General features: G+C 35.8%; 1 protein-coding gene across 1 annotated transcript in view; it reads right to left on the bottom strand.

The window, feature by feature from the left end:
* Positions 1–1,528: 1,528 nt before the first annotated feature.
* The window catches only part of RXFP1 (relaxin family peptide receptor 1), a 29,000-nt gene continuing 13,766 nt past the window's right edge, over positions 1,529–16,762 (bottom strand). Inside the window, exons 4-17 of the mRNA XM_041428017.1 lie at positions 16,024–16,095; positions 14,382–14,453; positions 13,254–13,325; positions 12,375–12,446; positions 11,545–11,619; positions 11,194–11,265; positions 10,220–10,291; positions 9,433–9,504; positions 8,951–9,022; positions 6,910–6,978; positions 6,446–6,675; positions 4,677–5,087; positions 3,945–4,163; positions 1,529–1,830 (exon numbers count right to left, since the gene is read on the bottom strand). Coding sequence (XP_041283951.1) covers positions 1,529–1,830; positions 3,945–4,163; positions 4,677–5,087; positions 6,446–6,675; positions 6,910–6,978; positions 8,951–9,022; positions 9,433–9,504; positions 10,220–10,291; positions 11,194–11,265; positions 11,545–11,619; positions 12,375–12,446; positions 13,254–13,325; positions 14,382–14,453; positions 16,024–16,095 — 1,882 coding nt within the window. The remainder of the gene's footprint in view (positions 1,831–3,944; positions 4,164–4,676; positions 5,088–6,445; positions 6,676–6,909; positions 6,979–8,950; positions 9,023–9,432; positions 9,505–10,219; positions 10,292–11,193; positions 11,266–11,544; positions 11,620–12,374; positions 12,447–13,253; positions 13,326–14,381; positions 14,454–16,023; positions 16,096–16,762) is intronic.

The following is a 16,762-nucleotide window of genomic DNA, read 5'->3' as shown; positions in this document are numbered from 1 at the left end:
CAGTTTCAAATCCAAAGATAATCCAAAGTTCTGTAAACAATTGAAGTGTGAGCCACACTTTTTCAAAATTCTACTTCTTATACTGCTAAGAAGTTAAGTGCAAACATTGGAAGTATCTTTTAACTTAATTTTAAATAGTTTCAAATCAATGCAAAAAAAAGCTTTTTTTACCTTTTTGGGCTTCTAGGCCATCAGACTGAATACGGTACTGAAAGAAGAAGGGAAGTTGTAATAATTCATAATAGAAAAGATTATTTTCAATAAGAATGTGTGAAGGAACTGCCTCTAGGGGATTGTTTCAGATGGGATATTTTTTATTTTACACTTGTAATTCTGGGAAGTAAAATACTGCTTCAAAAAGTGCTGAATGGCTGTGGTCTTTAAGTCACTTTAGCTGTAATGCATCCAGTCATGTACAAAGTGATTAAAATGTAGATGTCATGACACCTAATAAGACTGATAATTTACTATTTGACCATCTCCCTTGTACATAGAGAGACATCTTAAGACTGGAATTTTTTGAAGTCTGCAAGCTGTGGTGAGCTACTTTTGGTAGCCTGTTAAGAAAAGTGAGGAAAAGAGCAGCAGCAAGGTGCTGGGATACTCAGTCCAGTCTTTCCAGAGTGAGAACGGGGAAACTGCCACCAGTTAAAGCTGGGGGACGCTCAGCAAAAACAACAACAAACAAACCAAACCTCTCCTTTTTATTTTTTTCTTCACCACAGTTCTGGTTCTGCCTGAATTGGAATCTTAAAGATCATCTAGCCCCAGCCTCTCCCTGCCATGGCCAGGGACACCTCCCAGTAGATCAGACTGATCAAGGCCTTGTCCAACCTGGCAACTGCATTAGAACTATCGTTACCATTTCACTATTGCCTTTACATGAGTGAAATAGTCTGTAAATTTGTAAAAGAAATATAATTTTTGCTTCTTTGGCCTTGACAAATGTAGTTAACTGACCTAATTATGAAATTTGAATGTTTTTCTTACAGCTATTGCTCCTTAAAGCTTTTTAAGAGATGATGCAGCCTAAATAGAGCCAGTCAGAAACTTTGAGGAGAAAATACATTTCTCAATGAGGAAACCAATTAACTCTTAAAAAAAAAATCAGCTGTTGAAAATGGGAACTTACAAGAAGAAAAAAGAAAGGACAGACAGACATACAGACAGACACATACACACACTTCCCCATAAATAGATGATTTTCAAACAATCTGCTTTCAGGGTGAGATGTTTCAAATGACAATTCATTTTTTTTTCCCCCACACTCGGCTTCTGGAAGAAAAAAGCCCCAAACAACTGATTTCTCATTCTGATCTAGGATGAACTGTCAAAATGTCGGGTACTGCTGTGAGATGGTAAAATGCCAGTTCTACCTGCAAACAGACACATGGCTCCCTCTTCTTGGCGCAGTGGTTCACTGAGCCCTGGTGTCACACCTCCCTCATTTTCCTCGTGGCTGTAAAGCAGCAGGCCCACGGACGTGAAGCTAACAGTGCCGATGTCACCGTGAGGACTCAAACTGTAATTACGTGTATGAATTTAGTCTTGTTGACTGTGTAGTCACTGAAGCATCAGAAGAGTCTGTACAAAGCACAGGCTTCGTAAGCTTTGGCGTGATTTCATGCATTGGCCACATCTCTACCCAAATGAATGATGGACCGTACGGTTTCTGGCTGCCTTTACCTCTTTTGGATCTTCTCTGTCTGTAGTTGTACCAAACCTGATGAATCATTTCTTTGAAAGGTCGTGTAGTCAAAGTGTAGAGAAGAGGATTCAAAGCACTATTTATTGGCAGTATAAAAATCACCACCCAAGAAGTTATGGTACCTTAGGGAGGGAAGAAGAAAGGCAGCTGTAATATGCATCCCAGTGTTTGCATTCTTTAGTTAGCATAAGCACTTGATGCCAATGCAGCACAGCTTGCTGGTGAGGTGGGAGATCATGAGGCTGAGCTTCTGGCACAACAGGTGCTTTTCTTTTTCTTCTTTCTGTTACACTGGCACTGCCTCTTATCTCCCTCTGTTTCCAGTACTCCCTGCAAAAGCTGACATTTATTATTCTCACAGTAGTTCCATTTATCCCTCTTTTCTATGCCACAGCTTCCTATTTGCCCTGACAGACTTGTTCTGGCTGAGCCCCTTTTTCTTGCCCCAAAACCTTTTGTCTCTGCTTTGCTCCTTATCTCTTCCTGTGATCTCTGTTCCCCATCTTCTTTCCAGGACTGATGACATGCAGTCCTAATCATGCCCCTGATCTTCTGTCCTGCAAAACTATTCTCCATTCCCCATATCCATTCAGAGCCTAGTTTTCTCTTCTTCACCAGAACTCCTCCACTCCTCCCTCTAAAAAAGAGCATTGTATACATCCTCCTAATTTCCTTCTTTTCCTGTTGGTAGGAGTTCGCTGTCTGCCTATGTCAGTCTGTGCATCTTTACAACATCACTTTCTCATCCTTTACTGTTTGGGAGATAAGTTACCTGAGGGGCAGGTGGAGAAGAGACAGGATTAAAGTGCTGAAAGATGCCAGTGAGTGCCCTCCATTGTGTCGTTTGGCTTACAAAATTGAACTTATATAACTTACAGAACTTATATATTGAATTTACAGAACTTATATAAGAGTTCTGTAACTTAAAACAGTTACAGAACTGTTCCAAGAGGCATAAAAACCTTCATCGGCTCTCCCCTTCCAGAACACCCCTCCACGCCCCTCTCCACTTTTACAACTTTGTTGCAATATCAAGACATTCCTGGTGACGCCCATCACATTGGCTACAGTTTTGGAAACGAGCAGTTGCTTAGTTCTAAAACTGTCACAATGTATCACCAACACAAAGCAAATGCTATCGAAGGAGGTTTCCAACTTCTGTCAATTTGGGCAGCTAGCTGTCATGTCTTTAGTTTCACAAATTGAGTAATTACTGTTTAATCTGGTTCATCTATCACAGGACACTAATTTGCTGAACCCGAGATCGCCCTCTGATTCAGCAAGGTTTCTTAAATCCTTCCTGACTTATAATACACCTGCTTCTACTTTTCAAGATATTTGCTTTCAAATAGCATAGGTGGTTTGACATCTTCTTGAAGAACAATTTAAAAATATTTGAAATAACTGAACATAATCAGTGTAACTTCCAGACATTTGAGATGCATGTCCAAACTTTGAAAATTTCAACTCCCAACCCTCCTGGTCAGCACATAAGGCAAAATCATCTGAGCTAAAACATTTTCTTGCCAATGCAATATTGTGACATACATCTGTACACTGAGTCTGGATCTTCTGCTGCTGATTTTTCTGTTCATGCTCACATGTTCTTTCTAACAGGGTTAACAAGCCCCACACAAAGAAGCTTTTTTTTCTGGCATCTACTGGTATTGCAAAGAGAAGGAAAAAATTAAGGTGCAATTTTAGTCTTTCAGGTTACACTATTTTTACAGGGGAATACATTCACAGCATGAAGAAGATAAGCAGATCTTTATGTAACTTAATGAGTGGAGCTATAAATACCAGCTTGTAAAATAAAGTAATTTCAGAATAAGTTACATTATTGAATCAAGACAGAAAACACTACATTGTCCTGAGACATTTAGGCAACAGAACCAGCAAAACTCCTAAGATGAGAAAAGCCAATGCAACTCAGCCTTGATTTTCAGATATATTTTGTACCTTTATAGATGTTATATGCAGACAGACTTGAATGATTTGAATTTTGGAGTTTTTCATATAACTCAAAGGTGCCTAATCATTCATGATTGTAGTAATAGAGTTCAATTAAATAGCAAAACTATACTATTCATTATATTGTGTGTACATATATATAGATATAGAACATGAAGTTAATTGCAGCAATATAGTTAATTTCATTAAATTATTTTTCTTCTGAAGTAGAAGGAACATTTCATGCAGACACTGTTGAAACAGCCTCATAAAAGAAAGGACATACCTGGTATTTCTACTCGAAGTAAAGAAAGGAGTTTCAAAATAAAAATAGGTATCCAACATAGCGCATCAGTAAATACAATGAAGAAAAAACGTTTAGCAAGGATCATTTCTTTTTTAATATGATTCCGAATTTCAGTAGCCATAATAGCTGTCTGGTGAACACTGTAGAACATACTCCCATAGGAAAACACAATGATGATAAAAGCTGCCAAGTTTACACCTGTTTAAAAGTTAAAATTAATTATACCTTAAAAGAATAATGGCAACTCTACATCACCTATTTGCAGTCTGGGTAATAAAGAAGAATATTTCATCTAAACTGCTAGTGCCATGGAATTAAGTGGCCAGAAAATCTGAGTCTGTCCTCATCTGAAGACTGAATTTTTGTTTCTACTCAGGTATTCATTTTATTCACTGATAACTGGCAAAAGACTGCCATCTGATTAAAATGAAATAGTTCTTCTCTGGCCTTACCATTGCTCTACTTCCTTAATATAGTCTATTAATTCAAGAACATAATGGTCAACAATTTCTTTCTACTTTCTCATCCCTTCATGCATTTTAAGATAAGTAGGTACACACCTAATACAGTAAAGCATTTATATTGGAAATGGTCTTTAAATTCTTGCTGGAGCATCTAAATCCAAGGAGGTGTGAACATCACAGCTATCTTAATTGTTTGAAAACTTGGTTTTGCAGCTCTAGTAATACATAAAGAAGAAAAGCAACTTACCTAAGAAAATCACCACAGAATAAATCTGACTTCCTGAACTTTCTGATTGTTCTGAGTGAAGAGGAAAACAGACGCCATTGGTGCCATAGTAGTTCCTGAAAAATTCCTTATTGCTCAGTGGGATAAAAGCAACAGCAAACCCAATTATCCAGATAAGAACCAAAATGGAAATTGTCCTGCCTTTTCTGGGCTTCAAACACCTAAAAGGATAAACTATGCAGATGTATTTTTCCAAAGTCAGATAAGTCAACAGTAAGACTGACACCTCTGTAGACAGAATAGCCAGCGATCCAACCAATTGACAGTGAATACTGTCCATCCACAACTGAGCGTGCTTGTTGTATTCTCCACGATATTTAAGATCAAAAGCTCCAATCACAAATAAATATATTCCCATCAGACAGTCAGCACCTGTGGGCACAGTGCTTAACATCATTATTTACACATCTGAATTTCCCATTCTCTCTGTATATGTATCTTGGAAAACAGACATACACACACACACACACATAAATAAGTAAGTAAGTATCTATTTACAAGTAAGCTACTACACAGACACACATACACATACGCACGTAAATAAATATGTAAATATCTATTTACAAGTAAGCTACTACATAGATATAAAATAGATATTAGATATAAAATCAATATTACATCTGGAATAGTACTATGAATTACAATTAAGTAATTATAATTACTTAATTATAGTAATTACTTAGTAATTAAGTAATTCTATTCCTTTTTCCTATTTTTGCTTTCCTTTTCATTTGGTCTGACAGTCCATGTTTCATACTTGTTTCCATTTTTAAAAGCTCTGGTAAAATTGTTTTGCAAATAGAAAAATATACATTTTTATTTATAGAAATATTCTTGCAACACTTTTAAATTAGGTCTTATTTCTTTATTTATTTATATATTAACATTTGGCTTAAGATCATTTTCTTTGAGTAGGCCATCTCTGCTGGATTCAAAGTTTATTTTTTCCATCTTATGCTGGTTCAAAACTCATGTGCATAGTCTTCTAAGACTAAGGGGAGATGACCTGTCAACACAGAACTGAAGGCTTCATGGGTATTTTGCTAAAAATTTTGCATAGTATTCAGATTGTTTTATGGGAAAAACAAAGTTTCACAATCACCGCACTGCTGTATTTAGAAAAGTTGCAATAATTTTATGCACTGTTGACAACTACCTGTCAAAATACATCTAATTGCATTTGTGCAATGCTTATAGACTCTCCTGTATTGAGAGACTCAGGACTGTAGTGATTGTATTGCCAAGTAGTTAATCCATTAACTTGTTGTGCTTTCAGGAATAAAATAAAAAAAATCACCCTAATTCCTAATATTGGTGAGCTAGGGTAGATTAATTTTCTATTTTTGCATAAACAACCTTTTGTTTGTGCAAAGAATAGACTATTTGAACACAATAATTATGTGCAGAAGTCGCTACTTACTGAGAAATGCATAGTAAAATATAGGTTTTTGGGTATTTGAAATGTTGGAATTTTATTTCTTCTTGCTGAAGAAAGTGGGAATTTGACAGAATTCCCACAGCATGAAAATCAAACATGAAATCTTTGGAATGTCCCGGTTGCCAAAGGCAGCATTTAATGAGACCTCTTGGTATATAAGCCACAGCATTTGTGTTTTCATTTGCAACATCATGAAAACAGAGTTAATCCAGTGCTGGAAATACATCACTGTACTATAATAACAAATATCACACACACTACAAGCAGACTAAAAAGATATTCTAGTACTCACAGCAGAGAGACATTATGGAGATGGCATGCAGCTTGTTCTCCGATCTGATGTAAGGCCTCATGCAGATAACAAAAATGTTTCCAAAGCAGGTAATGGCAGATACAACCCAGACAAACACTCTCTGTATGATGCTAGCTAAAAGATTCTCGAGGGAGGAGATCCCATCAGTGTTGGGTTTGCAGCTGCGCACGTGAGGAGCATACCCACAGTACTGGAATTTCTTAAAATATCTGGTTGTGAGAGACAGATGAGAACTTGTTCTAGATTGGTTGTCAGAATATCAAAATGATCTAGTAACTACTCAGAAAACATATTCTGAAAGAAGAAAAGTAAATTAAAAATGGTCAAAATTTGACAACAGCTCACGTGCTGCTTTTCATACACCTTTGTTTTCAATGATTCGGTGTTCTGTAATTGTAAAATTCAGGCCAAAGAAAGCATACTTTCTAAAATAATCTACTTACATGTGGGAAAGGTTTCTCAGGGGACTGAACATTCTCCTCTGGATGTTTGCAATTTCAATGCCCTCCAAGCTGCTGTAAAAACACGTTCTCAGTAAAAGGCCATAGAAACCCAGTAGCAGAAAACCAAATTTTATGAGCATTTTGTTGTGATTTTATGATTATAGGAAACTAGAGAAGAACTTTATTGCATCTAATCTGTCAACCCTTTGAGACCTGATCAAAAAGTCGTCATAATATCTGGAGTGGAACAAAAAGTGCAAGTGATTTTAATAAACTCACTGCTCTTCCAGATTTATGAAGAAAACTCTTAGTGCTGCTCTCAGTCATGAGAATTGATGAATGTCTGATTAATATGTCACCCTTTCAAAGTACTATTCTACTGATGTTCTTTCACCATTTCTGGGGAAATAATAACTTGTTCTAGTAGTAATATTTTTCTTTTTTCTCTTCTCTCTTTTATCCCAGGGAGTGCTTTACTGGACAAACAAACCAACCCAAAAACTCAGTCTCTTCATTATGTCAAAACCAGCAGGAAGCTGGGACACAGAACACAGCAAGTAAGAAAAAATGCTGGCTTTTTTGTGACACACAGGTGGGATTCCTAATTTTAAATTTTATATCTATATATATGAAAGTAGTAATATTTTTTCCCCTGCAGTGCTAGATCAATACAATTTAACTCTGTAAGATGTTCTTTTAGAACTTCAGGTTCTGTATTGTTCCAGTCCCTCCTATCCTCTGATTAGATGTGCACCTGGTCAGGGGTCTTTGGTTCTTCTTGTGGGGAACCTTATTTGGATTTATTGTTCAAAGATTTGAATGTAATATTCCTGTGAGTTCTGAATTCATTTAGGCACAAATGGAGAATTGGTCAGTTCATGTGGACTGGTGGGCAGTTTTGGTGGCAGACACGAGAAAGCCCCAACATGGAATTGTGCTACTTTTATTTTAGTCCTGCAATGAATCCTAGGGAGTGCTTTCTCCAACTATTTCTACTATTTCAAACAGATAAAGAGGGAACTGGTGTTCTACAAGCGGCCAAAATACAGATGCCTGTTGATCTATCTCAAGATTTAACAGGTTTTTTTTTTTTTACTAAAACAGGTGGAAGGCCATGATCACTGAGTTGTATGAGTTCTTTGATGTTAAATAATAGATAAAATAATAAAATCAAGCTGTAGCTTGACTATTAGGGAGGTAATTGGTTATTATTTTCTGTGCTCAGCTGCTTATTTTCATAACACTTATATAAATTTAGTATTTTCAGTTCATTAGTCTTTTACCAAATTTGGTTGAATTTGGCCAGGGGGCTCCAGTCACTGTGAGGAAGCTGGTCTGATCAAAAAAGGTATGTGTACTGCTAGCTACAGCTCACACATAAACATGTCATGTCAAATCATAAACTCCTACTGCACTGCTGTCCAAGAAAACATCTGATTTTTAATCACAACCATTTTTAGTAGGGCCTGCTGCAATATGACAAGGGGCAATTGTTTTAAACTAAAAAAATGGTAGATTTAGACTAGATATTAGGAAAAAATTCTTTATGAATAGGTGGTGAAACACTGGAGTAGGTGGTCTAGAAAGGTGGTAGATTCCCCATGCCTGGGAATGACATTCCTGGTCAGACTGGACAGAGCTCTGAGCAACCTCAGCTAGTTGAAGATGTCCCTGCTCATTACAGGGAACTGAACTAGAGGACTTGTAGGGATCACTGCCAAAACAAACTATTCTATGATTTTGAAGTGATGTCTGACAAGAACCAATACTTCAGAGGTGAAGTGGCCAGTGAAGAGGTACTTAAATCTACTGCAGGATAATTTCAGATTTGCAAGGTTGTTGCTGCATTGTCTCAGAGTTTTAGGAGGAGCTCTGCTGGCAGAATTCAAGTTAGAGCTACTGTGTTAGTGCACCTGCAAAACTCCTCCTAAACTCTTCAGGGGTAATTTCTTACAAAACATATTTTGGATCATGCCCTACTGAGGGAGATGTGCAAAATCGCAAAGAAAATATAGCTAAAATATAAAAACTTGATACTTACAGGGATTTGAGTTTAATTAGAAAATCAAACTGGTCTATTTGTATTTTCTTGATGGGGTTGTAAGAAAGGTTCCTGTAAACACAACAAAAATAACTTTGGCCACATTCCTTACAGCTTGTTCTAAAAATAAAGTCAATCTATTTTTAAAGTTAAATCCTATTATATCCTGATATCATGTTAAGTGTTCCCATGAAATTATTGATTTCTTATGATGTAGCTAACATAGCTCATCTTGTATGTAGTAACAAGATCTAGAAAAAGGTAGAATTTGAACATGCTGTCTTTTCGGACATGAAAATGCACATCTTTGACAAAATTATTCTGGACAAAACGCAAAAATTGCTTTTGGTGTGTTTTTTAGGCAGAGCTTAAATCATGTGTACAAACAAATGTGCTCTTCTCTTTTCTGACACATATGACTGAAAACATCATATCAAATGAGGAATATACAGTTATGTATAATAATAAACAAGAATACTTACAGTTGTGAAAGCTCCTTTAGTTCCTTAAATATATATGGAGGAAGTGATTCAATTTTGTTGCTAGCCAAATCTCTGCAGAAACACACAGATTACAGTAAGTTCTTACTACACACAGTAATTTTACTGAATAGTTTTGCAGTTTCAATATACACAATTTTATTTGTCAAATAGAATATTATTTATTCTATAGGTTATCAGAAATCTGGACTTTAAAATAATGATGTTAAAACAAGGTGGGAAGCTATATCTATCAGTTCTGCTTTGTCTCATTAGTTCAGATATACCATTAGATACATAATTTATTGTTCTTTTATTTTCATCAAGAAGAAAGTAAAATGCCATTAATTTGACTTGTAGAAGCTTGCAAATTAATTAAACATATTGTTTCATGATGGGAATGTTTCTATATGGGCTAAACTGCATTTATTTCTACCTTTCATCTTACTTTCTCTGTGCAGAAATCCTAATAACAGAGGAATAAAGGTCTCAGTCCAACCCAAACTGTCAAACTGGTCTAAAAGACACTGAAGGCACATACGCACCTAGATTGTAGTGCTACAAGAATAATTGATATTATTATTTTCAGGGAACATAATGTGAGAAAAGCCCCAATATGGTATTTTATTGATTATTTCTTTCCTGTTCAATATATCTTTAAAAAAATACCCTCAGGAAGGATGCCATCTTCTCCGCATGGTATATGAAATAGAATTTATGATGAATGATATTTCTAATATAAATCACAAAACTGTGTGACTGGTACAAATAAGAGAAGAAATCTACTCACAATTCATCTAACATCTGGAGAGAAGAAAAGCTGTTTTCATTTATGGAGCTGATTTTATTTCGTCTCATCACCCTGAAAGAATAAAACAAACTTATGTTGTTTCTTCTTGGTGTCTACTTAATTTTGAATATAAGGTTTTATAAACTTTAAAAGTTCTCTGTTCTCTGCATCTTCAAATAATTGCTCAATTCAGTTAATAAGCTAATTGCCTCTAGAAGTTTGCCATTTTATCATTTGGTAAATAACTTTTTTTGGCCTATATATGCATGTACTTTTGCAGATATATATATACACACACACACACACACACACGTAAACCCATGGAAGTCTGGTGCAAATGGACTGAGGCCAGGAGGAAGATTAAGTGGGCTGGAAGGCTTGTGACTTAATCATGTCTCAAACACAGGTACATGGTTGTGCCATTTTTCATTCACCCTTATTTCATCTGTCACTGAGATTAGAAAGCCAAGAAAATGGGTACTGCAGAAGAGTTAAAAATTGAAAGTGACACTACCATGGAGCCTACTGATCTACCAAAAAGTAGAAGGGATTTTCTCAAGATGGTTATATCATCACTGAAGAAACTTCGGAGAAAATTCTAAAATTGATGAGCCAGTCAACCCACCAGCCAATCAAAATAAGCAACAAGCTGTGTATTTTGTGTGTTTGCTGGTTCTCATTATGAGATCTTTAACCCCAATACAAAGGTTATAATGAAAATTTCTCAATCTTAGTAACAGCCAAAGCATCTTCAGTGAAGTCTTGTTATATATTTCAATGCTGAACTTTGCTGTAAAATATAAACAGTGGATATTCTGTGTAGTGCTCACTTCAAACCAAATATTTTAATTTAATATCCCAAGAAATAAATAACCATAATGCTCAGGAAACTTTTATATTAACTGTAATGAATCACCTGACTGTTCAGTATAAGCACATCTCACTCTGGCTGGCTAGCATATCCAATTACTTACAGTACAGTTAGAGTGCTGCAGGACATGAAAGTGGCATTTTTCACATGATGGATATGGTTGCCTTCAAGGTCTCTGGGATATAAAAGAACACCATCAATCATTGAAAATAAACTCAGACACTTATTCTAAGGTAATTGAAGAAGAATATTACCAGAATTTGACTACACAGAAGAGAGTAGGAGACAGACATGTAATACTTCTGCACACTTAACTGATGACTTCAGGCCATCAGCCGTGCAGTGACCCAGCGGGCACGCTGCAAGATCCAGCACCCCATAAGAAAAAGTGGTGTGGAAGTGCCATACAAAGACAACAAAATAATATTTTTCCAGTGAAATAAGGTAGACTTACAGCCAGTTTAATCTTGGCATGTATTGGCACAGAGGTTTATCAGGCAAACGAGCAAGAGAATTATTCATCATCTCTCTAAGAAAAAAAAAAAAAAGAGGAATAGTACAGCTGGTTATATTTGCACAGTTACATTATAGAAAATGTTCATGTCCCTTATGTACTTCTGAAAAAAAAAACCATTCCAATCTTGAATAGTTTTGAAAGTAGTATTATTTTCTTCAACTTCCACATATTTTCCCTGTGCCATTCTGTGCAGCAGTATTTTATCCTTAGCTTGCTAATGTCCAGGTAAAGGAAAGATGTTCACTCCACTTCACTGCTATTAAAATGAAATGTAGAAATCCAATACAAATTCAGTCAGAACATGTAACTTCTATGGGAGATGGAGGAAGTGGGATGTGGAGGGAGGTTTCCCTCTGGCATGCAGGGGAAGAGGGTCCCTCATCTTTCTGGCTGGAGAGGTCAGTGGCAGATCTTAGACAGGGCCTTGGGGAGGGGGGTCAGGGTGCCACCAGGGGCAGGGACTATGGGACCTCTTCTGCCCCACCATGGCTCTGGAGGACACCTGGAAGCCAGTGCTGCAGCTGCCTCGACCCTGCCCTTTCATGGATGCTTTTTATCACTTTCCTCCCCCTTCTCCCTATACTTTTCCAAACACTGTATGTTCACTGCCACTCCAGCACGTTGCCTGGGGTAAGGGAAAGCTGCAGGTGTACTGTCAGCACTCTGGGGTGAGCAAGCATAGTCAGTGTAAAAAGGTTTTTATATGCATATGCCCTTCCTAGTCTGTTATTTTAAATAGAACCTTTTTTATCTTGTTTCATACTTACAGAAGAATGAGGGATTTGAGTCCATAGAACGTTAATGGATAGATCCGATTTATCCTGTTGTTTTCAATTATCCTATAAATTACAGCAAAATATGTATCAGATTGATAATTGACTTCAATCTTAAATTCAAGAGACAATAAAAGGCAACAAGCTTTGTAGTGAATTTCTTCAAGAGTCCAGTCAAACTACTTATAAAAATTGACACACTATTCTGTGATGGGTTAATATACTAATATCCTTTCTGAAAAATGTAATAAAAAAAGTAACTTAGAGAAAATAATTTATTTCAACTTAGAAATAAGTGTTTTCCTTTGAGCCTTTTAAATCCTTTGATTAAGACACCTTGAATGGATTCTCTGTAAAAACAAAGTAGCACAACCTAACAGTATTCTGTGGCAATCCAACAGTCCCAAACATGCAGAAGAATGCAAGACATAGTATTTGCTTATTTTTGATAACTTCATCAAAATCTCTCCAAAAGGCAGTAATAAGCCAGTATTTCAGGTTATGACAGTAATTTTGTCTGGACCTTCTAAGCACTATTTACAAGAAAAGACCTGCCTAAAAAAATATATCTGTATACTGTTTTATAGTACCCAGGTTACTTAATATATTAATTTGTAACAAGCAATTCCTAATAAACATTTTTTACCATTGTTAAAAGTCATCAATCATTGAAGCCATTAAGGTTCAAGAATTATTTTCTGCTCTCACAAAAGCCAATTGCATTTTTACCTTGCAGAGTGTAACAGGAGCTCCTTAGTTATTAGCTAGTTTAAAGTAATGCTATGCATAAAAATGAAAGCAATAAAAATATTATATATACTTTAATTAATTATTTATTGAGTAAATAAATATACAAATAAGAAAGCAACATACAGCCATTCAAGCCTGTGAAGGTCTGCAAAGACAAAAGGCTCCAAATTTGTTATCTTGTTGTTGCTCAGGTATCTAAAACAAGACCAACCAAAGATGAATGAATGGAATGATTATTTAGCAGCAAACACATGAAAATGAATTTTAAGATTATTTTTCCTTGATAATTTACCAGAATACTCCTATTTTGTTAATATTTTTTTTTACTTTGGTAATTTTCATGCCATTGTTTGAGAGCAAGGCAGGACTCCCTGTGATGAGGATTTTAAGACCAATTATGTACAGCACTTTGTCTTATCTATAAGAAAGCACAGCCAGCTAAATATTTTCACTGTGTCATATTTTAGATTCTTTCCAGTTTCCTTCTGTGGAGTGATTTGTTCCATGAAAGTTCCATGAAAGTTTCCAGGATCCCATTCATTCTTTGCTAAGGATATTAGTCATAAATGTAGATACCAGAATAATGGAAAAAGAAAAGCTGAAAACGAATGGGGAGGGGTACTATAAATGGTCTGAGAAGATAATAAAAGCAGCTGTAATAACAGATAATCAGCCACACTTGTGTGATGGAAACAGTAAGAGGTACAGCTTTGGGAAACTTCCATTCTGAAAACATTGCGGTAAAAGTCCTGAACCAAACAGTGCAATTTCTGTGTTGTATCTTCCACTGAGCATTTCCCTTAAAAGTTAGAAACACCTTTCAACAAGTTGCTGCAAAATAGAGAAAAAAAGTGTTCCTTTCATCACCTATACTGGTTACTTTGAATTGCATTTGTAAGCCAAAACACCATGTTAAAGAATTTTCATCTACCACAAGCTCTCGCTTTCATTTTACTCTTTCTTCATTCTCTTTGGCTTTCAGCAGGGTAACTACCATACTGTCTCCTTCCATTCTGAGGATTTGGGGAATAGGATTGAAGAAGTATGGAGGCAGCTTGTGTTTTCAAAGTACTGTCCTGCCAGATAAACTTGCAGAGAGATGTCTCTTATTCTGTCTTTGCTTTCTCATTTCACTCGTTGCATTAGTTTTGGACCACTTTGCAAGTTCCTAATATGGAATCAGGTAGAGAGAGACTCTCAGAGCTCTGCCTGCTGCTTTCTACTTCAGTATCCCAAAACAGCAATACTTACAGTTTTGTCAAGTTGTATAAACCTTTGAAAGCACGTTCAGATATGACTCTGATTTTATTATTCTGAAGATACCTAAGAAGATACAAACCCAAAAAAATTTATTCTCTAAACAAGGGAAGTTAAAGCAAACATAAGTAACCAACTGAAATATCAGCTAAACTGAATGCACATTTGATACTTTAAAATCAGACGTTATACTTGTTACATCTTGAATTTGGCAATAATCATTTCACAGCTATAGCTGGAAAGATTGCAAGGCTGTTTCTAAAGAAATTCACACAAAGAGCAAAATCATAAAAATCATTCCAATGGATGCTTGCTTTGCCAAAGATAAATAGTGAAGTGGTGGTTTGCAACCTCCTCGATTAGGTCCTAACCTTGCAGTGCTCAGCTGTATGACCTGATCTCTGTGTTTACCCAGATCTCTGCTGCAACCAAAATTTTGCATGGTAAATGTAAGATTGGAATAATTTTTGATTTTTTTTTTTTTGTGGTACCAGAGAATTCTCAAAATACTGCATTTGTAAGATAATATATTTAAAAATATACAGCAAATTTTATTAATCTCCTGTTAACTAAAGATACTATTTTTTTAAATTCTGGATTTCTTTACCTACTTTGATGAAGTAATGATTTGAAAAGTAAAACTGCAAATGCCAAGTCTTTTTCAAATAATTTTAATGCATTATAACATTATTCTCTGAATAATATTTGAACCTAAGTCCTTTAAATCAAATTCCACCTAATGAAGCATCTAGATGCATTCCTGCTGGAAAGCAGTAAGAAATCGGACATTGGCTTTTACAAAATGGGTTTGTGCCAAACACTGCTCAAGATCTTTTGGAAAATGTAAAATTATCTATTAGAAGGGTGTGAAGTTGATATTAGAATAGATTTTATATACATGTATAGATAGATATGGATTTATTTATTTTAGTGAAAATTTACCTTTCAGGAATTTAAGGGACATAATAGGACTTAACTTTCAGAACACAAGATGGTGCTGCAGTGTAGCACAGTTCCCATGAAAGAACACTTTGAATAGGTTACACAGAAGCCCTACTCTAGACTTCTGCATTTAATTTCTATTTCACTACTATATAAAGAAAACTTGTTAAAGGCTATGATTTTTGAACAGCATGTATGTTACATGATGGAAAACATAACACAGTATTATATTGCCATAATAATTTGACTTGTTGGGCATTATCAAATCACTACCAGACATAATTAGGAGTAAAAACATGTGCCATGGGAATGAGCTTGCCATGATAATGGGAAATTTGAGTTTCCAAACTTTTTTGCCAGAATAAATCAATTAACTTACTTTAATTCAATTTGGCATATTCTGTTTATTATAAATGTAGCATCCTTCAGACAAAATTAAAATTTAGTATTTTTCTGGTATAAACTAGTCTATAAACATAAACCATTGAATATGCAGAAATTATAGTTTTGCAAAAAAGGCAGATGTCAAATCAAGGTACTTGAGCCAAACAGGGTACACATGAGGTATCAAAAGTGAGACAAACCACACTTTTGGTACTTAAATGTTAAGCTCAGTGTGTGTACATATGGAGGGAAGGAAAAGATGAGTATTTAAGACACTAGGTAGGTATTTTATGTTAAAGCACTCCCTTACAGATTTTTAAGGTCTTGGTATTTCTTGAAAACATCAGCAGAAAGTTTCCTTAGCAGATTCCTCTGAAGAGACCTGTAGGAATGAATGCATAGAGTAAAACTACTGTGCCAGGTTCCTATAGCGCTTTTGTTATTTAATAAAGGCAGCTCTCACTCTGCCAAACAACAAAAGCAACATGAAACCATCTGAATATGCTACTTCTGTTCTTCTGTATGCTTGTATCTACTTAAACAGTAAGAAAAATACATTATAATAAAAAAAAATTCCATGTCCCCAGGAAAAGCTGGCAAAATAATAGTTAAAGCTAAGAATGAAAAAGATTTGAATATAAACTACAGATTTATTTCAAACCTCAAATGCATATAGAGTGTTTTTCCCAGTTCATGCATCCCTATGTGCCATCTCCACTAGGGACACTCAAGTGTCCTGTCAAGAGTAAAATTCCTTCAGGATGTGGTTTGATTAGAAGAGAATTTATCCCGAAAGCCAGCTGAACCAGCTCACTGCTTTTTCTACAGCTAGAACTGGGTCAGTATTTTGGGACTCTTTTTTGACCCCGAGACAGAAGCCAGTTTAAATAGATGCTTGACATTACACATCATTTTTTGTTATCAAATGTTGCAGTATTTGAACGTGGACCCAACAAGGAGAACTTCAGCCACATATGAACACAGGCTGGGACCAAAAGGAAAGATCCATGACCCGGATCTACAGGGGAGATCCTCAGGTAAGGACATGG

The sequence above is a fragment of the Onychostruthus taczanowskii genome, unplaced genomic scaffold (genome assembly GCF_017590055.1).
Source record: "Onychostruthus taczanowskii isolate IOZ18803 unplaced genomic scaffold, ASM1759005v1 scaffold12, whole genome shotgun sequence".
NCBI lineage: Eukaryota > Metazoa > Chordata > Aves > Passeriformes > Passeridae > Onychostruthus > Onychostruthus taczanowskii.
The sequence above is the reverse complement of the archived record's forward strand: the minus strand, read 5'-3'. Positions and strand labels throughout refer to the sequence as shown.